Source organism: Gallinula chloropus (assembly GCF_964237585.1).
Source record: "Gallinula chloropus genome assembly, chromosome: 1".
In the NCBI taxonomy this organism is placed as follows: domain Eukaryota; kingdom Metazoa; phylum Chordata; class Aves; order Gruiformes; family Rallidae; genus Gallinula; species Gallinula chloropus.
Window position 1 is genome coordinate 61088668 of NC_140085.1, and position 19356 is coordinate 61108023.

General features: G+C 37.3%; 1 protein-coding gene across 3 annotated transcripts in view; it reads left to right on the plus strand.

The window, feature by feature from the left end:
• Nucleotides 1-19356, plus strand: part of PPP1R12A (protein phosphatase 1 regulatory subunit 12A) — a gene marked incomplete at its 5' end in the record, with an annotated part of 119789 nt that overhangs the window by 80316 nt on the left and 20117 nt on the right. The window contains 9 exons of one of the 3 annotated variants that reach the window (XM_084279251.1): nucleotides 2272-2399; nucleotides 5562-5777; nucleotides 6556-6650; nucleotides 9453-9575; nucleotides 11351-11512; nucleotides 11966-12142; nucleotides 15761-15851; nucleotides 17644-17841; nucleotides 18024-18192. In XM_084279251.1, the coding sequence (XP_084135377.1) occupies nucleotides 2272-2399; nucleotides 5562-5777; nucleotides 6556-6650; nucleotides 9453-9575; nucleotides 11351-11512; nucleotides 11966-12142; nucleotides 15761-15851; nucleotides 17644-17841; nucleotides 18024-18192 (1359 nt within the window). The remainder of the gene's footprint in view (nucleotides 1-2271; nucleotides 2400-5561; nucleotides 5778-6555; nucleotides 6651-9452; nucleotides 9576-11350; nucleotides 11513-11965; nucleotides 12143-15760; nucleotides 15852-17643; nucleotides 17842-18023; nucleotides 18193-19356) is intronic. The other 2 variants (XM_084279250.1, XM_084279249.1) reach the window with 2 other exon arrangements.

The following is a 19356-nucleotide window of genomic DNA, read 5'->3' on the forward strand; positions in this document are numbered from 1 at the left end:
GCTAACTCTAATGTCTCCTGAACTTTATGACTCTAGTAACTGTGTTCTCTTCGTTACCAGTAGATAGTTTGTGCCAGGAAAATTTGACTGTGACACAAGAATTAATTTATGTAAACTTTGGGTTTTTTAATATCAACAAGGCTTTATCATACTTTATTTGGCAAGCTAGACTTTAAGCTTTTCCCTGTAGAGCTGCATCTCTGGATTCCAAGCTTGTACTTTCCCTTTTTCCCCATTATTCAGCTCAATGTAGTTTTCGAGTGAAAAATTTTAAAGTTATAAGGAGTCTTCTGATTTTAAAATTTTTTTTAACAGTGTTCAGTATTCTGAGGTACTGGACACTGTGATTTCTTATCTCATAGGATATTTCACAGAATCACAAGGTTGGAAAATACCTTTAAGATCATCGAGTCCCAACCGTTCCTGCCCTCTACTAAACCATATCTCTTAAGTACCTCGTCTGCCTCTGGCCTTTAAACACAACCAGGGATGGTGACTCAACCATTCTAAGCAGACCCTGACAACTCTTTTTCAGTGAAAAATTTGTTCCTAACATCTAATCCAAACCTCCCCTGGAATAGCTTTGTGCCATTTCCCCTTGTCCTATCTCCTGACACTTGGAAAGCATTTGAAATGCTTTCCGAAATCTTATTCTGTTGCATTGATTATTCTAGAATACAGTTTAAAAATAAATACATTTTAGTCTGTGAGACCAAGAAAGGAAGCATGCATATGAAGCTGGCATCTCCTAAAGAACAGAGAAACAAGCTGAAAAATAAATTTTTCAGGAGTTTTAACTAACCTTGAGATAATGCAATTTTTTTTGAAAGTTGGTCAATATTAGCCCAGTCATGCATACAACTGCTGTCTTTGAAGTCATTTCAGAATACACGAAATCCCTTTTCCCCTTCCACTCCTGATAAATTTTTTCTGTATATTTTAAAGCTGTATTACTCATTTGCAAATTTCCAGCTGATCTGCCTGCGCATCACCTCAAATCATACTGTCAGTCTGCATTGCCCTATTGCACTTTTTATCACCATGACCTAGAAGTTTACCACCATTTACTTTCACTTCTGTTTAAAAAGAACTTTCCATTAAGTATACAATTAATCATGTAAGCTGATTTTTTGATATGTTTGTTGCATAATTATTCAAAGCATCTGTTCAGCTGTGTCATTAGAAGGAGCATGTAACAGCAATACCATTAATGATATGATTTCCGATCACAGATTGTTACTTTGTGGAATTCAAATGTTAATTCTGAGAATGTCATGTGAAAATATTACATACTTTGTAAATTAACTGCTTCTCTGCTGTATGGGTAGTGTTGACATAAAGATATGCTTATAGTAGAGCCACAAACAATGGTGATTGAACCCCACATTGCTCCGTACTACACAGATAGAATGTAGCATCCTACTCCAAAGAATGTACAATTTGAAAAGGTGAAGCAGAAGTGAGCTGTAAGATTATGAAACTCAAGCAAGTGCAGTAACAACAGTTCTTGTTTTGCAGCCATGACATTTTTTGTATGTTTGTGTAAGAGGGGTTAAGGTACACAGGCAAAGAAAGAAATGTGGGCTGGAAAGACAAAGCAGAAGAGGGCTGAGTAAGTAGACAGTGAAACTTAGGAAAAACAAGGGACAAAGAAGGAATTAAGTGAATGGAAAATCAGACTTCTGAAAGGCAAGTCCCTGCCTCAGCTTGCTTTAGTGACCAGAATCCCTGGCTGGCTTCTCTGTGCAGTTAATTATTTCTTCGCACTCAACATACACAGTTATCCAAGAATAAATGTTTTACTTTGAATCAGCATCTTCTGTAGTTTATGTTAACTGCTACATGCCAACGTACCTCCTGCTGTTAATTTTTTATGGTCATTATCCACCTATGAAAATACAGCCTGTCTGGCGAGGCTGTGGAATCTCTGTCTCTAGAGGTTTTCAAGACCTGACTCATCCAAGCCCTGAGCAACCTGGTTTGTATACAATATTGACCCCGCTTTGAGTAGGAGGTTGCATTAGGTGACCTCCTGAGGGCACTTTCAACCCAAATGATTTATCAATTCTGTCTTTGCATCTCTGAGTGTTTACCACTTGCTGAGTAACACCCAAAAAATATCTTACATGCACGAGCAAGCACTGAGGAATGAACAATAAAATTTTCTTCAGAAAGGTGACCCTTGGATTTGTTCAAAAGAAATTCAACTCTGTGTTGTAGAAGTGAAAAAAATTGTGAATTAGAAATTAAACTCTTGTAAATGTTTTGCAGATAAGACCAAAACCTTGGCAGCTGTAACTAATAACGCAAATACCACAAGTACACAGTCGGCATCGGTTGCTGTGACGGCACCTTCAGTAGCCGGTGGCCACGGGGCACCTGCATCACCTGTTAAGAAGGTAAAATTAAATACCTTTCTCATTATTTTAGATTTCTGTTTTTCTGTGTAAGATTACATGTTTTGATTCTGGTATAAAAAGTGGATTGAGTTACCCAATGAATTGATGAAAGTAGGCACATATTGCAAAAATATTTTGGCTTTATGCAGAAACTGTCTTCTGGTTTTTAAATGTTGAAAGATTTTGATTCTAAACAGGGATCTAAAACTATACAGAAATAGCTAAGCATAAGATCCTTCTTAAAGAAAGCAAAACTGTTGCACAGTGGAGTTCTTGATTTTCTGAAGCTAAACTTCATCATTTGGAAGTCCTAGCTATGCCAGACGTCTCCAAAGTTTTTAGACACTACAGTTCTAGTGTGCCTCTTGCCTGTGTTTATGATGCACTTAAGACATGGGAGGCATGCGTGACTAAGGTACTTTCAGGAGTCCTTAGGAGCAATCAGATCATGCTTAGGCCCAGAAGTTGAAAATAATATCTGATTAAAGAAGTAGAAAGTGCTGTAGGTCCCAGCCCTGATTTCAGTATGTTCAGGACCTCCTGGAAGAGTGAGAGAATCTGGACTCATGATTTAATCAATGCACAGGTGAAAAACACACCTAGCAAAGCCATACTGTGTGCAGGAAGCGTTTTACAGCTTGATGTGGATGGTTAATTGGAAAGAATGTTCCTAAAAGGCTGCTCTAGGAGGAATGCTAGCCATGCTATACAGGAGTCCCAGTAGAGACAGAAGATGTACTGCTGGGTGAATAGTAGGTATTATCTTTAACTCCCAGGAGCTTATTGGAGTTATACTTTCCTGTTCACAATAGAACCTATGACAATTCATCTTACAAAGTACGATGCAGGGAATATATTGCCCACCTACAGGGAATTTATTGGCCACCTACATCATGTTAAGTGATACAGTACAATAGGGTTGGGCCAACCTTCCTGATCCTAAGAGCTGCTTGACAAAAATGTGACTGATGTGCACAAGATTGATTTAAAAAAAAACCATGACAGCCAAAGGGGAACTGTGGGCATGGCTCACCATCAGGAATGGCTACTGTTTGTCCTCTCTGAGCGTTGTGGCTGGGCAGACAGGTAGATTCTGTGCTGATTTTGTGGCATTAATCTAAACAGTTCCTGCTGGCTCAGTAAGAAATTACAGTTCTCTATCATGGGAGCTGCATTTGTATTGCTCACGAGCTGCAGAACTGAAGTTCTCCACACAGACCCATAACAAATGCATGAGGGAGCGAAGGCATTGTGAATAATTGGTGGTTTGCTAATTGTACCTAACTGGAATGAATTCAAATACATAGTGTGAATTTTACTGCAAGGAAATAGGCCTACTTTATGGAGTTTAAATTTTTAAATCACTTCAATAATATAAGCATTTGTGACAGGCAGTTTAACTAATGTGCTCTCCACCCAGTGTTTTGTACTGCACTTAATTGTCATTGCATGCTGGAAATTCTAAGATATATAACTCTTCAAACACTCTTTATTTTTTCTTATAATTATCTGAACATCATTTTGAAGTAAGATTCCTAACATTGCCTTCTAATCAATTTATTTCATATTATGCAAAATCCTTTTTAGGCTACATGAGCTTTAGAAGTAGGATGTTACCAAATTGTTGCTACCTGGGGTGTGGCCTGATATTCCAGAGTTAAATGATAGATGTAATATTTTTTGTGATTAAATGACCATGCAAGGAGGGGAGGTGGGTGGACAGGTGGGCAGACAACACTTTTTAATAAGAAGAAAAAAATGTAATTTTAGCTGTATAATAACCTTTTATAAATCGTTAATACACTGGAATTTAGTTTGTTCTACTTTTATTATGCAGTAATTAATGGTCTTAAAGGTAAAATGCAGGTTAAATGTAAACTGTAGTTCTCTTTCCAATACTGTACATGAAAAATTCAGGACCTTCTGTAGCTACAAAATAAATGCACATTTACATCAACACTGATCATCTTGTAACATCACATGTACGTGTGATCTAGAAGAGCAGTTGCAGCTCATATCAATGAACAAAAAGGCTTTAAGCTGCTTTTAGGAATGAAGATAAAACAGCACTTGATGTGTGATCCTGCACCTGCCTTTCCAGGTTTGCACCATCGGTGCTACTGCAGCTGCTTTCCTGCTGTTACGCCATAGATGGCCAAACCGCGTGCTGCTCACGAGTGGTGCCGATGTAGTGTACTAAGCTTAATTTTGGGTTAGTCTATATGGCGTTCAGTAATGCTGCTTTCTGTTTGAGAGTGCTGAAATAAGGTGAGTTTGGGAGTGAAGGTGTGGGTTTGATAGCTAAGCTAGCGTGGGATGTGATTAAGGGAACGAAACACGCTAAGAAGTTCTTATGTTAGTGTGAGTCTTCCAGTATTCTCAACCATATGAGGATTTAGGCCATAGACTTTGTTAGGTCAACAGGCTTTGCTGTCCTCTTCTATGCAAACTGTAATTCTGTCTCTGAATTAGCTAAACAGGCTGTGTTTTGTTTAATATGTATCTGTTACTAAGGTTTTAAGTCTCTTACTGCTTTTTGGTATTTTGTGCTGTAATGAAAAGCTGCATAACATAAACGTAGGAACAAACTATGTGGTTTTAAAACAACCTTTTGTTTCTATTTTCCATTCTTTCAATCTTCATCTTTGTCTTGTCTTAATTGGCTTTAGTCTGATTTCATTCCTCCTATCATGCCTGTCATGGAGTCAGTAGATCCTGCATCATGGAGGCAGGGCTTGCGCAAAACTGGCATTGTTCTTGTGCCCAATAAGGGTGAAAAATCTATGGTGAGGTTCTGGTGTGCACAGGTTTGTGTACTACAAGTTGAAAAATAACATATTTAATCAATTTGATATTGATACTTGATACTGGATTTGCATGTTTCTAAGTTTGCATCTCATGATCACAGTGTGTATTACAAAGCGTGGGTTTTTCTAAGCTAACTTTTAGAAGAGTAGTATACCTTGACCAGACTTATGTTTCTTATCTCATTAACTAATGTAAGAGTAGAGTGCCTAGGTTGTCTCTCACCACAACTCCCCTATGAATTCGACACATCCATGATTACTAAAAACAGTTGTGTTCTCAAATCTCTGCAAGGAGCGTGAGTTACCACAGGCAATATCAATTAATAACGTAAACTCATTTACATGTGTTTTATAGTTTCCAACATCTACAACCAAGGTTTCTCCCAAAGAAGAGGAAAGGAAAGATGAATCTCCTGCTTCATGGAGGTTAGGTCTTAGAAAAACTGGTAGTTATGGGGCACTTGCAGAGATTACTGCTTCCAAAGAAGCTCAGAAAGAAAAGGACTCTGCAGGTGTTATGCGTTCTGCTTCAAGTCCTAGACTTTCCTCTTCATTGGACAACAAAGACAAGGTAATTGTTTTCAGTGTGAAGCAACGTTTTGAGGAACTGATCTACTTAGTAGAGATGTTTATGATGTGTTGCAGAAGTAAGATGTTCTTTGTAGACTGTTCCACACATCTATGAAAGTTAAATGGTGCAGCTTCTGCGTGGTCTCTTTAAAAGTGTGTGTATTTATCTCCTTATCTGGTGACCTGATACATCCATACGTCTGGGGCTTTTCCCTTTTTGGGACTTGTAATGCTAGCAGCAGTTTTACAGAGAAGAGAGGTAAGAAGTTTGATAGTTTCAGCATCGCTTGGAGAGTGATGTTGAGACAGTCTTAGGAAAAAGGAGTCTCTTTTTGTATTCTACAATAATTTTTTATTTGCAAATATTTAGTTGTATGGTTAAGCATGAATGCACTAAAGCAAATGAAGGGCTGATTTGGAAAAGGTTATACAACAGCATAGAACTTCTGGTTCTGTTTCAATTACCGATGTTTAAAAGTTTTCAGGATTAAGAATCACACCTTGCCATACTCTATAAAAATACCAATCCAGTTGTTTTCAGTAGTTGGGACTGTACTGCAGCAAGGCAGAAAAAAACCCAGAAATCAAGTCATTTGCCTCACTAGAATGAAGACACAATTTCCTCTTCCTATGACATTTATGATATTCAACAAAAGCTTAAAACTCATTACTATAACCAGGTCACAATAAGTACAGCTGTAGTTGTCATAATGATGATTTTCCAGCCAATAGCAGTATAATGGGCAATAGCAACACTTAAAAAAATGCATGTCTTCTAGGAGAAAGATGGAAAAGGAACTCGACTTGCATATGTTGCACCAACAATACCAAGACGACTGGCCAGTACCTCTGACATTGATGAAAAAGAAAACAGGTGACTGAAATGAAAATTTCTGTTAAATATAAAATTACTTGGTTTTATAGTGACTGAAAAACTTGGATTTTTTACAACAATGCTAATTCATAGCATTATTCTGCTCTACGGATTATGGTAGCTTATTATCCAATACCTGAAGGTTTTTGATCTTGTTACATGTTATAATGACCATTTTTAAATCCAAATTATTATATGATGAGCAGAACTGGACAATGGGTGTTGTCGTCTTGGGGGAGAAAATATATAAAATCCAAAATAGGAAGTCTTAAGCCATTTTACTGCTTTATCTTGAGCCATGGAGTGCTGCTACTGGGCTCCAGTATTAGTTCTGATAATAATAAAATGCTGTGTTTTTTACAGGCTTTGCTTAAAACGGTATTGAGCAGCAATGATTCACAAAATGATAGCTAAATTACAAAAGCAGATCTTCTATTTTTCTTGTTTACACATCAGCCTTTCATCATCATTTGGAGATTTTTACTTTCTTTGCTGATAATTCTTCTGTACCTCTCAGTATAAAAGAAGAAGTTTACGTGCATAGGCTTGTTCCCTGTTAGGATTTGGGGTACTTTCATGGCATATTTACGTTGTCAGAACCTTCCTGTTTTTCACTTCTCTACTTTATTGAGTTTCTATTCAGACACTTTCTTGAGTTAACATGGAATGCATGATACAAAACTTAGAAGGCTTCCTAACGTCTTGTTTCTGTTGGATCGTATCTAGAGCTGCTGAATGGTGGTTGACCTGAACTGAAAACCCTCATTGCTCAAAACATATTATTGCAGTCGTCCATCAGACCGATCAGTCTCCTTATGTCTGAAGACGAGCTTCTTTGGTGCTGCTTTTGAGAATGGTTCATTTCAGCATAAATGCAAGATAAATCCTTACACTTGTGGAATGCTGTTGCCTAAGTTTACTTTCTGGGTTACAAATTCTGTTTTAAAACAAGGATATTCCAGGTCTGATGCTCCCCTGAAGTTCGGCTCGGTTTGTTAGCTTCTCTCATGTATCTTGGCCAGATTTTTAAAATCTGTATTTCTCTAACAGAACAGTTTGAAGTCTCTTTGTGCTTATCATTCTCTGGAGTGCTATGTTCTTTGAGGCTGAGATTTTATTAGTGAGTTTTGGGTTGTTTCTAAGAGATTATTTTTTTCTCTTTTTTTTTTCTTTTGACATCTTCTCAGAAACTCTTGTTCTCCGAAGTGTCTTAACTAGATAATACCTTAAGATTGGGATTTCATTGCAATTTTATTTCTTAGAAGCTGTTATTGCTTGTAACAAAGGGATTAAATTTTGCCTCAGTGTTGAGGTTTATGTGTGCCCTTGACATGCCAGTCTTAATTGTCATGGCTTATTCTTAGACGCAGTTCCAAAACCAAGTATCAACAATAGCATATTTTTCCTCTTATGCATCAGGTGAACTGAGGTCATCAGACTTTTTAGTCCCAGTGCGGACCAAACAATTGACCTGAGAACTTCTATATTCCTTGGTGTTTCTCTGGTACACCAAGTTCAGCCTGTTTAGACATCAATACTTTGCCTAGAGTGATGTGGCAGACATCCCAGCTTACTTACTTGAAGCCGTAAGAGATTTTTGACCTTCTTTACACATGGATTTTAACCATCTGCCCTACAAGCACCTTAATAATTTATTAAGGCACCTGACTTTCTTCCAGCTCTGTGTTCTTCTCGTTGCATAGCTTAATGCTGGGTTCTTGTTCTACCTGTCTGAACACTTGCTTGTCTATCTTATCGATGATGTAGTGCAATCCAGCTAGCATCCTACATGCTGCAAGTAATGGAAAGGACGTCCAAGATGAATCCTAGCTGGGCTTTTAGAGTAACAGATCTCAGGCATCCAGTCTCAGTTGAGTAGCCAATGCTACAGCAAAATTGCTGGTGAAGGGAAACTTTAATTTCAGTAATTACTAAAAATCTGTTATGCAACAGGACCTTTCTGTTTATGTTTCTCTTTGGTGGTAAGAGATAACTGCACTGGGTCATGTTTTACCCTTTTCTAAGGGTGTTCTTGATTGCAGAGGTGTTAATATACAGTTTTGTGCAAAAAGAGGTATGTTCTGAAGGCCAGAGTTATCCATCTTTACAGAATTTTGGTTTATTTTCTCTTGCACACCGGGTTGCCTTCTATGTATGGTTTGTGAAAGTCATGTTTGTCTTCTGTCTGGCTTTCCTTCAAACCTTGAGCTGACATTATTATTAGAAATTCAGATTTTTGCCTATCAGTTTTCAGAGTAGTTTTTCTTGGTAGATTTTTGCAAGGTTGTTTCTTGCTGCTATAAACTGCAACAACCAGCTGGAAATTCCTTATGTCTAAAGTAATGTCAGCTAGTGATGTGTGGCAGGCCACTCAGGAATGGCTACTGCAGGCCTGTTTACACTAGTCTACCGTATCATGAGTTATAAAGGCTAGTCATCTTTTGAACTTCTTACAACATCCAAGAATGAAAAAAACCATGAAATCAAATTCCAGAAGAAAACCAAACCCCGTGGTGCTTTTCCCTTTACTGCACTGGATAATCTCAGGAGCAGACAGAAAATCCTCTTTTTCCTTTTTGAGAAAAACAAAGCCAGCAGTGGTCACAGATGAAAGCTGATGGTTGATTTCATGTTGATTAAGTCTTCTGTAGCAGTTTTTCTTTTGATGCTACCTCTTTATTACTTTTCTAGCAGTGTTGGTATGAATGTGTTTTTCCATGGGAGCTTGAAAACAGTTGTGGAGAAAGGTAATTTTGTGCTGTTCTGCATGGTTATGTTTATTAAATAAAATGGTTTTTACAGGGACTCATCTGCTAGCTCAATACGTGGCGGCAGTTCCTACACTAGGAGAAAATGGGAGGAAGATGTCAAGAAAAACAGTTTGAATGAAGGTCCTACATCATTAAACACAAGTTATCAAAGAAGGTGTGGGATTTTCTCTTGTCTTTTTTCTTTTTAATCAAAATTTCCAAATTAAAAGAAGTAAATTAAGTACTGAATGACTTTATAAAGACAGTTTAAAATTGAATGGTGACATGTTAAAATACTGCTCAGAATAATTGTGATGCAATGCTTGTTCTGATTTTAAATCTCTACACCATTTTTACTACCTTAGACTGTTGTAGCTACTGCTATATAATTGAAATTATATGATTCCTTCTTCCTATTGTTTATTGCAGTTTGAGGTTCATTTATCTGTTGCCAGGTTAGCTCAGTAGCCAAAGATAACTATTTTAAATGTTGAAATAGAAGAAATTCTGCTTGGCATCTGAATAGGGGAAAAATACTGTCTCTGAATTTTGGTTTTGCATTGACAGTATCAGAGGTCTTGGGCTGCTCTCCATAATGGTAGATCATAGCCACACCTACCTTGAGTATATGAGCAGCAGCGAAGGCAAAAGTAAAGCTAACTCGAATGCAAGGAAATGATGAGCCATAGGAAATGGTTTCCAGGTGTGTGTGGTTCCTACCTTGCAGGGTTTTCTCAAAAGGAATCGTATCCTGCAAATAAACACATGATTAACTTGACTGCAGTGAAGGTTGTCTGTCGTCTGGGTGACTAAGCTGCACGTTGATATGTGCTGATGATGTGCATGGTGGTGGGTACTTACCTTCTTTTGGTCTTGATGTCGATGTTGTCAGTGGCGTGTAGCCAGGCTCTTTCATACAGCATAACACATCTCACATCTTTGGTAATCTCCTGCCTGAAGAAGGAAACTCGACATTCCTGACTTGAGGTTTAGGAAGGATGTTTCATAGGTTTCCTGTTCTGGATAGAAAATGCCAGCAGTTGATACATGAGAACAATCTTTGAATGGTATCTTTTATCAATATGCTCTGGTCTTCAGACAAAATGTACTGGTGACTTCAAAATTGCATGTGGTGCTTTAATGATCTATTTCCTTCGTTGTTCTTGTACAAATGCTCTTTCTTTATCATTTGAGAACTGATAGCAGTAGGAAGAATGGTCAATTGCAGAATGCCAAAGAAGCATCTTTCCTTAAATCTTTTGTAGCTAGTACCGTCGTGTTCTGTCTGTCCTAACTCTGGATTCTGAGGTTTAGTCATGGGCAAGCATCCTGACTTGGTAATGCCAGATTTGTTCAGCCAGAACCAACGAATAAAAATGTGGTCTGGATCTTTTTTCCAACTTAAAGAGCAAGAGAAGAGCATGAGTGGGAGGTTAATCTCTCTGGGAATGATTAAAGTTTTTTTAAAAAAAAAGCAAGCAGTACATTTAATTGGTTGAAAATTGTAAGAGGAGTGATATTGATGACATTTTCTTCTGACAAGCTGTGGAATAAAATTCTGCATTTTCTGAGGTACTCAGTGTGGGTGAAACAGCAGCTTAAAAATGGGACATTAGGTGCCCTCTGTGAATACTTCATTAGATGCAATCTAGACAGTTATACATAAACCAGTGAGATTCCACTCTTTATCTCTCCTCTTCTTGTGGAGGAACGGTCGGGACTAAGGGATTCTTCTGCTGCCCTCTGAAATCATACATTGCGAGTTCTGGTCCAGGAAATAGCGAAGAAAATGGCCTTTGAAAACACTGCTTTTGTCCCAGAAGTTTCCAAGATGCAGCTGAGATACAGAATACCTGGGCAAACATGTAACGGAACGCTCACAGCTTTCTGATATTTCCATGGGCAAAGACAAGTAACACCGTGCGTTTGTTGTGCGTGTCTCTCCTTCAGTGGCTCCTTTGGTAGAAGACAAGATGATTTGATTAGTTCTAATGTTCCAAGTACTGCATCAACAGTTACCTCTTCTGCTGGTCTTCAGAAAACACTGCCTGCCAGCACAAACACTACTACAAAGAGTACAACGGGTTCTACTTCAGCAGGTGTACAAAGCAGGTAATGGCACCAGCACACTTCTTTGCTTTCCTTTTTTTTTTGTCAGGTCTACTGTGTGCTTATGTACGTGCATGCGTTTTTGTTTAGTAGATCCTGGGGTTCTGGATTTTTTCACTTTCCTGCTAAATTTGTTTCACTTCTTATATAAAAATTTGGCTCAATAATTGCGAATGGCTTTCTACTGTAAAGTGACAGCCATGCTGGCATAAAAGAATAAATCCATTGTTAGAAGGGTGTGAAGAATAAAAGTTCAATTATTGTGAACTGCTCAATTCTTAATTTATTCAATATGATAGCTCAAGCTGAGCTTTCATAGTAGAGAAATTTCTCAGTTTGCTTTTAAAAAAAAATCCATCCCTCAATTTACATGTTATTAGTTGTTTAGTAAAGTGCTTTCATTGTTTAGCTGTTTCCTTTTCTCTTTTTTTGTGTTGCTGCTTGTTTATGCTGTAGTACCTCAAATCGTTTGTGGGCTGAGGATAGTACTGAGAAAGACAAGGACAGTGTTCCTACAGCAGTGACCGTTCCTGTTGCTCCATCTGTTGTAAATGCTACAGCCACTACCACAGCCATGACTACAGCTACTTCTGGCACTGTGTCCTCAACATCAGAGGTCAGGGAGAGACGGAGGTGTGTAAAGGTCCTAAGAGTAACGTTGCTCTTATTCAACAGTTCTTTTTTTTTTTTCTTTTTCTTATTTAAAGGAATGTGTTGGTTGCCTCAAATTTGGATAGGACATTATGTAAAGCAGTATAGTTTGCTTGCTGAGTATTGAAAATACTAACAATGTGTCTCAATTTATGTGAGAGTTTTTGTACTGGCAGGGACCATTCATTAAATTGGATACTGGGTATTTTGACTGGCCTTGGATTCTTATTTGGCACTTTTTTTTCCCCATCTTTGTATTTCTGTTAAATTAATTATTAAATGAGTCGTCTTAAAAATACCCATAATGGAAATATGTAAAAAAACTGACCTAAAAAATCAATAATTAATCACTCACTACAAGTACATTGCTGCTAATTGAGCTACTGTGCCACTGGCGGTGTGCTAATGATCTCTTTGTGTGCCCGACACTACTGAGAAAAGAGTATTGAACCCAACACATTCTGGTTATTTCATTGCATCATTTAGGGTCTCTCCTACTTGAAACGTGATATACAGTTGTAAATACAATGTTTTAAGAGCAATTCAGTATGAAGTAGTGCAAAGCAGATGTAAATCTTATTTGAAGAATGTGGTGTTTTTTCTGTTCTACTTACATGGAGGATGAGTTAAGATTGGTGCATATTTATGTTTCTGTAAAGAGTTGTTACCTGCTATTTATGGAAGCAAGGATGTTAATTCCTGGTAGCTTTCCCTGGGTTGTTCTTCTTCTGGATATTTATAAATGTTTATCTTTTAACCTTTCTGCTGAAATCAACTTCAGATTTCTGTGTTGCTCCTGTAGTAGTTTTGAAACGTTAACTCCTGTATCTGTGCCAAATGTGTGCATCTCTGTATGTTCACTGAGGTAACGAAGCTCTTCCTTGTTATAGGAGAAACCTGCAGAATGCAGGTTGGTTCACTTAAGGCAACAACACCATTTAAAAATTCCTTACAGCTTTAGGCCTATTTAGGATAGTCTGTTTCCCATAGTCTTCCTCACCTACCCAAAATTGAGATGAAGTCACTTCTGTGAAGAGGGGATTCATTTTTTTCTTCCTAACAATCATTCAGGGGGTGCCCCCAAACCTGCTTACAACCCATTTCAATGACAACCGTAGTCAGAACCTGCGTTTTCCATTGTGAAATTTGACTGAACCTGACAAATCAAAAAACCAAACCAACAAAACACTGCTCTCCCCCTCCCCCCCCCGAAGTAGAAATGCTATTGCAGACTTATATGAGCTAAAAAAGCAAGGAAATTTAGAACTAAGGCTTTTGATGTCCCGTTTGATCTCATTAGTGTCTGTATACTAAGGCATATATACTGCATATGCTTTAGATACCTGCAGTTGGTCTGAAATTCCTTGGTTTTATCTGACTCTGGGCCACCTGTGCATTATACTGTTGCAGATGCATTCTCAGTGGCATATTAAAATATCCCTTAAATCTTAGAAATCATCAAAACTGGAATAATTGCTGCATGCAAGAAGGTAGTGCTCTAAATATCAGCACATGCATATCTGTATATATACAGATAGATGTGTGTGTATATCTCTGTATGTTTATATGCACATGAAAAGCTTGTCTGTATATGAAATACTACTTGCTAAATGTGTTCTTAAGAAATGAAGTTGGTTAATCCATATTTACACACTGAAAGTGGGTATTTAGGAAACATGTTTGAAATAATATTTCAGAGGATATTTAAAAAGTAAAGACCTTATAAACTACTTCTAGTAATGAAAAATGTAATGGTGTGTTCTTTTGGAATAGCCAAAGGAGAACTATATTCTTTCATCTAATTTTTAGGATTGGTTTAGAGAAAGAGGGAAGAGAATGACAAATTTGAATTTTTGTGTCATGAATAACACTGGAGAGGTAACCTTTGTGGCATGCAAAAGGGATGCTGCACTACCTGTAGCATGTACCTGTCGAGCTAAGAGTTGTTATCTTCCCTCAGTGAGATTTAAGGTATTTCAGATTTATTGGAGGGTGGGAAGGAGTATGTACACCACTTCCTAAAGAGCAAGTGATATGGAGTAATTTGTAGCAGTTTTCAAGCCCTAAAGATTATACCTGCTTCGCAATCAAAACCTCCTAGGTAGTGAGTATTTCGGGTTTTGTAGGCAGCAAACAGACATCCTTTGCCTAATATAGAGAGGGACGAGCTCTCTAGGGAAGTGGAACGTCTACCAAAAATGCCATCTGCAAGAGAACAGGATAGGGAAATCAAACTGATACAGAGGGAATTTTTTAAGACATGTCATAAGATTGGAGGTGTTTCTACATTTGTAAGTATAGCAGAGAGTTACAAATATTTTCAGGTGGTTCAGGGGTAATTGGTTTAATACAGAACATGGGTAGTAATCCAAAGGTCTCTGTAAATAAAGGTTACACTTAAATTGTTTTAGAACTGCTTTTAGTATGTGCTAAGGCTAACAAATACATAATAAAGTGTCCGAACAGCTGCTCTTGCCATAGATTTAAGTGTTAACAGGTGATGGCTTTTGAAACGAGGTCAGTTATCGAATCATTATCCAATTATTCCTAATTAACGATATTTAAAAATAGAGGCAAACAGAAAATATTGTGGAATCTGACTCTAGTGGTTTTAATGTAGCTAATTCTATGATCTAAAGAAGCTCAGGGGGGAGTTGTGTTTCAAGCAACCTTATAGCAACCTTCTCGTTTTATTTTTTCAAATTTTTCTACTTTTTACCTAATCTAATGAATTTTTTAAAAATCTTAAAGTATAACAACATTCACAGACTATTCTGTCATTGAATATCAACCAGTGCATTAAAATCTTTAAAGTTCTTTAATGATGATTTTACATGCATACATACAAATGCCTACACTTGAGCGTTGGGGTTTTTTACCCCAATTTAGCTGGATTGGAGAGTTTCTTTAAGGAGTCTAGACCTTGTATGTCAACTCTAGTAGTCTTTTGGCTTTGATTGCAATTACCTGCTTTTACTTTGCAGGATATTTGTGTGTATCATGACAATTTATTTTTAAGCAGAGTTTTTTTTCAAAGGGAGATTACTAAAGCATGGATGACTCATGTGGAAATATGGTGACCACCTCCTCATGGATTTTTAATCTCTGGTGCAGTAGATGGTGTAATTAGGTTTTCTGCATTAGCAGTACATTTAGCTTTTAACAAAAGCCTACAAGGTATGTTAAAAGTTAATACACACACACTTTATGTATAAATCTGTAACTGGCTGAATCTCTGAGGTCTTCTACTCCTATGTTATTGGTGAAACACCAAAAAAGCTTAAGTTGTATTTAGAGAAAATGGTGAAAAGAATTCTAATTTTAGTAGGAAGACGCTGTGTATTTTTTATTGAGTTCTAAGGCAACGTGATACTGATGAAATGTCTAAAATGTAATTCATCTTATACAGTTAAAGATTTTCCTCTAACTGCTTTTGTTTTCCATTGTATGTCTAAAATGTAATTCATCTTATACAGTTAAAGATTTTCCTCTAACTGCTTTTGTTTTCCATTGTATTGAGGGGGGGGTGGGTTTCTCACCGTTTAAAATATTTGTACAAAAGTTATGGTGTGCCAATTTTGTTCGTAATTAACTTCATAGATCATACCTCACTCCAGTACGGGATGAAGAGTCGGAGTCCCAAAGAAAAGCTAGATCCAGGCAAGCAAGACAGTCTAGAAGATCTACACAGGTATTTTATTAAAGCTTCTACATTTATGGAAACAGACCCATGTACAGTGAATTTTTAATTTCCCAGTAAAGCTCCAAATAAACTGATGGGTCTGGTGTAAAACAACTTGTATCAGATAAAATAAAGTCTCTTTTTTCCCCTATTTCTTCTCTGAAAGCTTTAGAACCCTTCATTGTGTACTCAAAGTTGCTTTTTCTAATCCCTGAAGAGTGATTTAATACAAATTTGAAAGCACAGACTCCTCCACTGAAAGGAACTTTTTTACTTGAGTAATTGTATCTGATGTTATGTAGATGTTTAAGACTGAAATCTTCAAGAACTAACAACCATATATGCTTGTGGCTGAAGACAGTGCTTGAGAAATAGGCATAGCATGCAATATTCTTTCATTTCTGTCTTTTTTTCTGTGCATGGACCATTGGAGATAATGTGATTGAGCTGACCAACATACAGATAGCTAGTAAGATCCATGGCATAGCAAAAAAATACATTCAGCCTAGTGTTATGGGTGCAGAGAAGTACTAAGGAAGAGGGTTTTTGTTACTTGTTAATAACGTTCCTTTCAGCATTTCTCTTAGTTCATGTAGTGTTATGTTTAGTGGTTCTTCCCAATTTCTATCAGAACTACATCATACTACCTCACTGCAACCAGGGCAAAGCTAACATAGGTTAGCAGTAGCAACACATAGGATATGACATTAGCAAAATAGATTATCTCTGGATGGTACTTGAACACTCTGACCAGTGGAGCACTTACCTACAACTGTCCTGTGGAGTGTCTACCCATCTCTTCTTGTGTCTGCTGGCAAACAGCAAATGGTCCCTGAGTAAAACAGCACAAAGAGATACTTTAGTCATCACCCTAGCTGCTTTGAGACAGAGTCTGTATCTCCATTGTTTGCTATTGTTACTTTCAAATCTCAGCAGTTTTATACCCCTCAAATACTTCTGGTTACCTTTTCTATTGAGAGATCCACGTTGTTTGATACAACTTTATCTTAATGGAGTTCTGTTTTAATCTCTTGATACTGATTCAGAGCCCTAAGAGATGGTCAAGTCACAGGCTGAGTCTTTACAGTGAAAAAGCTATCAAGAATTAAAACGTTATCAACTAAATAACTAATAAGCTGCAAAGTTGGCTTTGAATAATAGGATATGAAGTGTTTTGAGAGCAGTGTCTCAGTACACTACATCAGCTGGAAGGTGCAGTACAGAAAAACTGTCTTAAAAAAAATTGTTTGCTTTCTGAACTTATTTCAAAACTATTTTTTTAGCCTTGGACTAACAAGGAAATAAGAAATAAGTTACCACTTTCTCTGGAGCTGTCAATGCAAATTTTTTATGTGGTGTGGTGTTGGCCTCAAAAATCCAGTTGCAATGAGTGAATTTGTGAAGTATCAACACTTCCGAAATGTGGTATAAGTGAATTTTTAGGGCTCTTTCAAAAATACTTAAAATGCTTATGTTGATATTGGAAGGATCTACTGGATTCTTAAATGATTTCTGTATGTTTTCTTGCATGACCTCAATGTACTGGTTCGACTAAAAATTGTGTTGGCTAGAGAATCTGTGGTAGATCACATTACAGTAGAGACCACTAATCAAAGAGGGATGTTTGCTTCCAAGGTGCAAGAGAAAACCTTGTAGGTAGAATATTTAGGTAAAATGTGTTTCTTAATAGGTAAAATCAATTTTCTTAAGCTGAATTTTGTCTTTATGTATTTATATAACATGATCCTCTGCATTGATAGCAGCGATATATGGGAACGTTTGCTGACTGCTGTTTTCACAGGGCGTAACGCTGACAGATCTTCAAGAAGCTGAAAAAACTATAGGAAGAAGTCGTTCCACACGAACCAGAGAACAGGAAAATGAAGAAAAAGAAAAAGAAGAGAAAGAAAAGCAAGACAAAGAAAAACAAGAAGAAAAGAAAGAATCTGAAACTAAAGATGATGATTATAGGCAAAGATATTCCCGAACTGCTGAAGAGGTATTTTCATGATGGGTCTCTCTTTAGGTAGAGAAATTACTCGAATCTTAAGTCCAACTGTATTATTTTAATATTGGCACTACAGTGATAATTAGTTATATATTTAAATGCATTACCATCCTGTAGTTTATATGCGTTGTTTAATCTTGGTCAATTAATTGTGACATTTTTCTGCTGAATAGCCATATCATCGCTATAGACCAACTGCAACTTCAACTTCTTCGTCATCCACCCCTTCGCTCTCCACCTCCACGAGCTCCCTTTCAACTTCAAGTCAACTAAACAGACCAAACAGCCTTATAGGTATAACTTCTGCTTATTCTCGGAGTGGAACAAAGGAAAGTGAGAGAGGTAGGAGCACAATTTGTGAAGGGGTTTTTTTGTTTGTTTGTTTTAGTTGGCAAAGGGGAGTTTATGTTTCTAAAGATAGTTCAAAATACATAAGACTGCTGGGGATTTTTCCTACTCCTCTCTTTTGTAAGAAACTCCAAAACTGATGTATAGAGTGTGGGGGGAAAATACTGTACTTGGTAGGGGTTTGCAGCTGTCTAATATGTGAATCCATGTTTTCCATTGGTGGGATCATAGCAACATCAAATACGCTATTCTCAGTATCCACATAATGCTTTAGTTTCTGCTTTAACACAACTGCTATAATAAAATACCACATTTCAGAGTTTAAATAGTTGCAGGTATTGAGGAAGAGTTTTACTTGATTAAATAATTGCTAAATATCTGGGGTTTTGTTTCAGCCCTTCCATATTGAAGGGTTGGAACGATGCTTTAATGCTTTAAGGACCTCTCAGGGTTTCATGAGCAGCTGAAAATAAAAAGAGGGTATTTCCAGCTATAGTTCAGAATATTTAATGGAATCATGCTTCTAGATACTTAGCTGGTTTATTCAATCTTAAGATGAGGTTTAGATGTGTGATTTGGAGGTCAGAAAAAGGCTGTTCTCTGATGTCACAGAGTTTTTTGCCCTCATTTCAAATAGGTGAATCGACTGCTACTGTTCTCAGAGATGTCATGCTTCATTAGTTGCTTGTCATAGGGAGGAGGCTTTTGACATACAGTTCTCTCTCAGAGGCATGCCATGGTTGCTTGGGAGAAAGAATTGAAATTCAAATTATTGATCAGTAACTTGAGCAGGATTACTGATTGAAATCAGTAATTTTGTTATCCAGAGGATCGGATTAAGTGATTGTTGATCAAATCTCCATGAAGCATATATGTACTGCTGTGTTCCCTAGACTGGTATTTGCTGAGGAAGTTACTGGGGCTAAGCTTCAGGGGTATGCTTTCTGGGTTGGGTTTTTTTTCCCTCTGTCCTAACATGAACTGAAATGTGGATTAAGATGCTTCAGTAATGCGTGCTTACTCTAGGAAACTCTTTCTAGACTGGGGAAGAAACAATCCTGAAGTATTTTGTTGTTTTGGAGCTGCAATTTAATTTCTCTTGAAGAAAAAAGAAATCTGTGATATAGTATTAATCTCATCTAGGACATCCCATTTGAT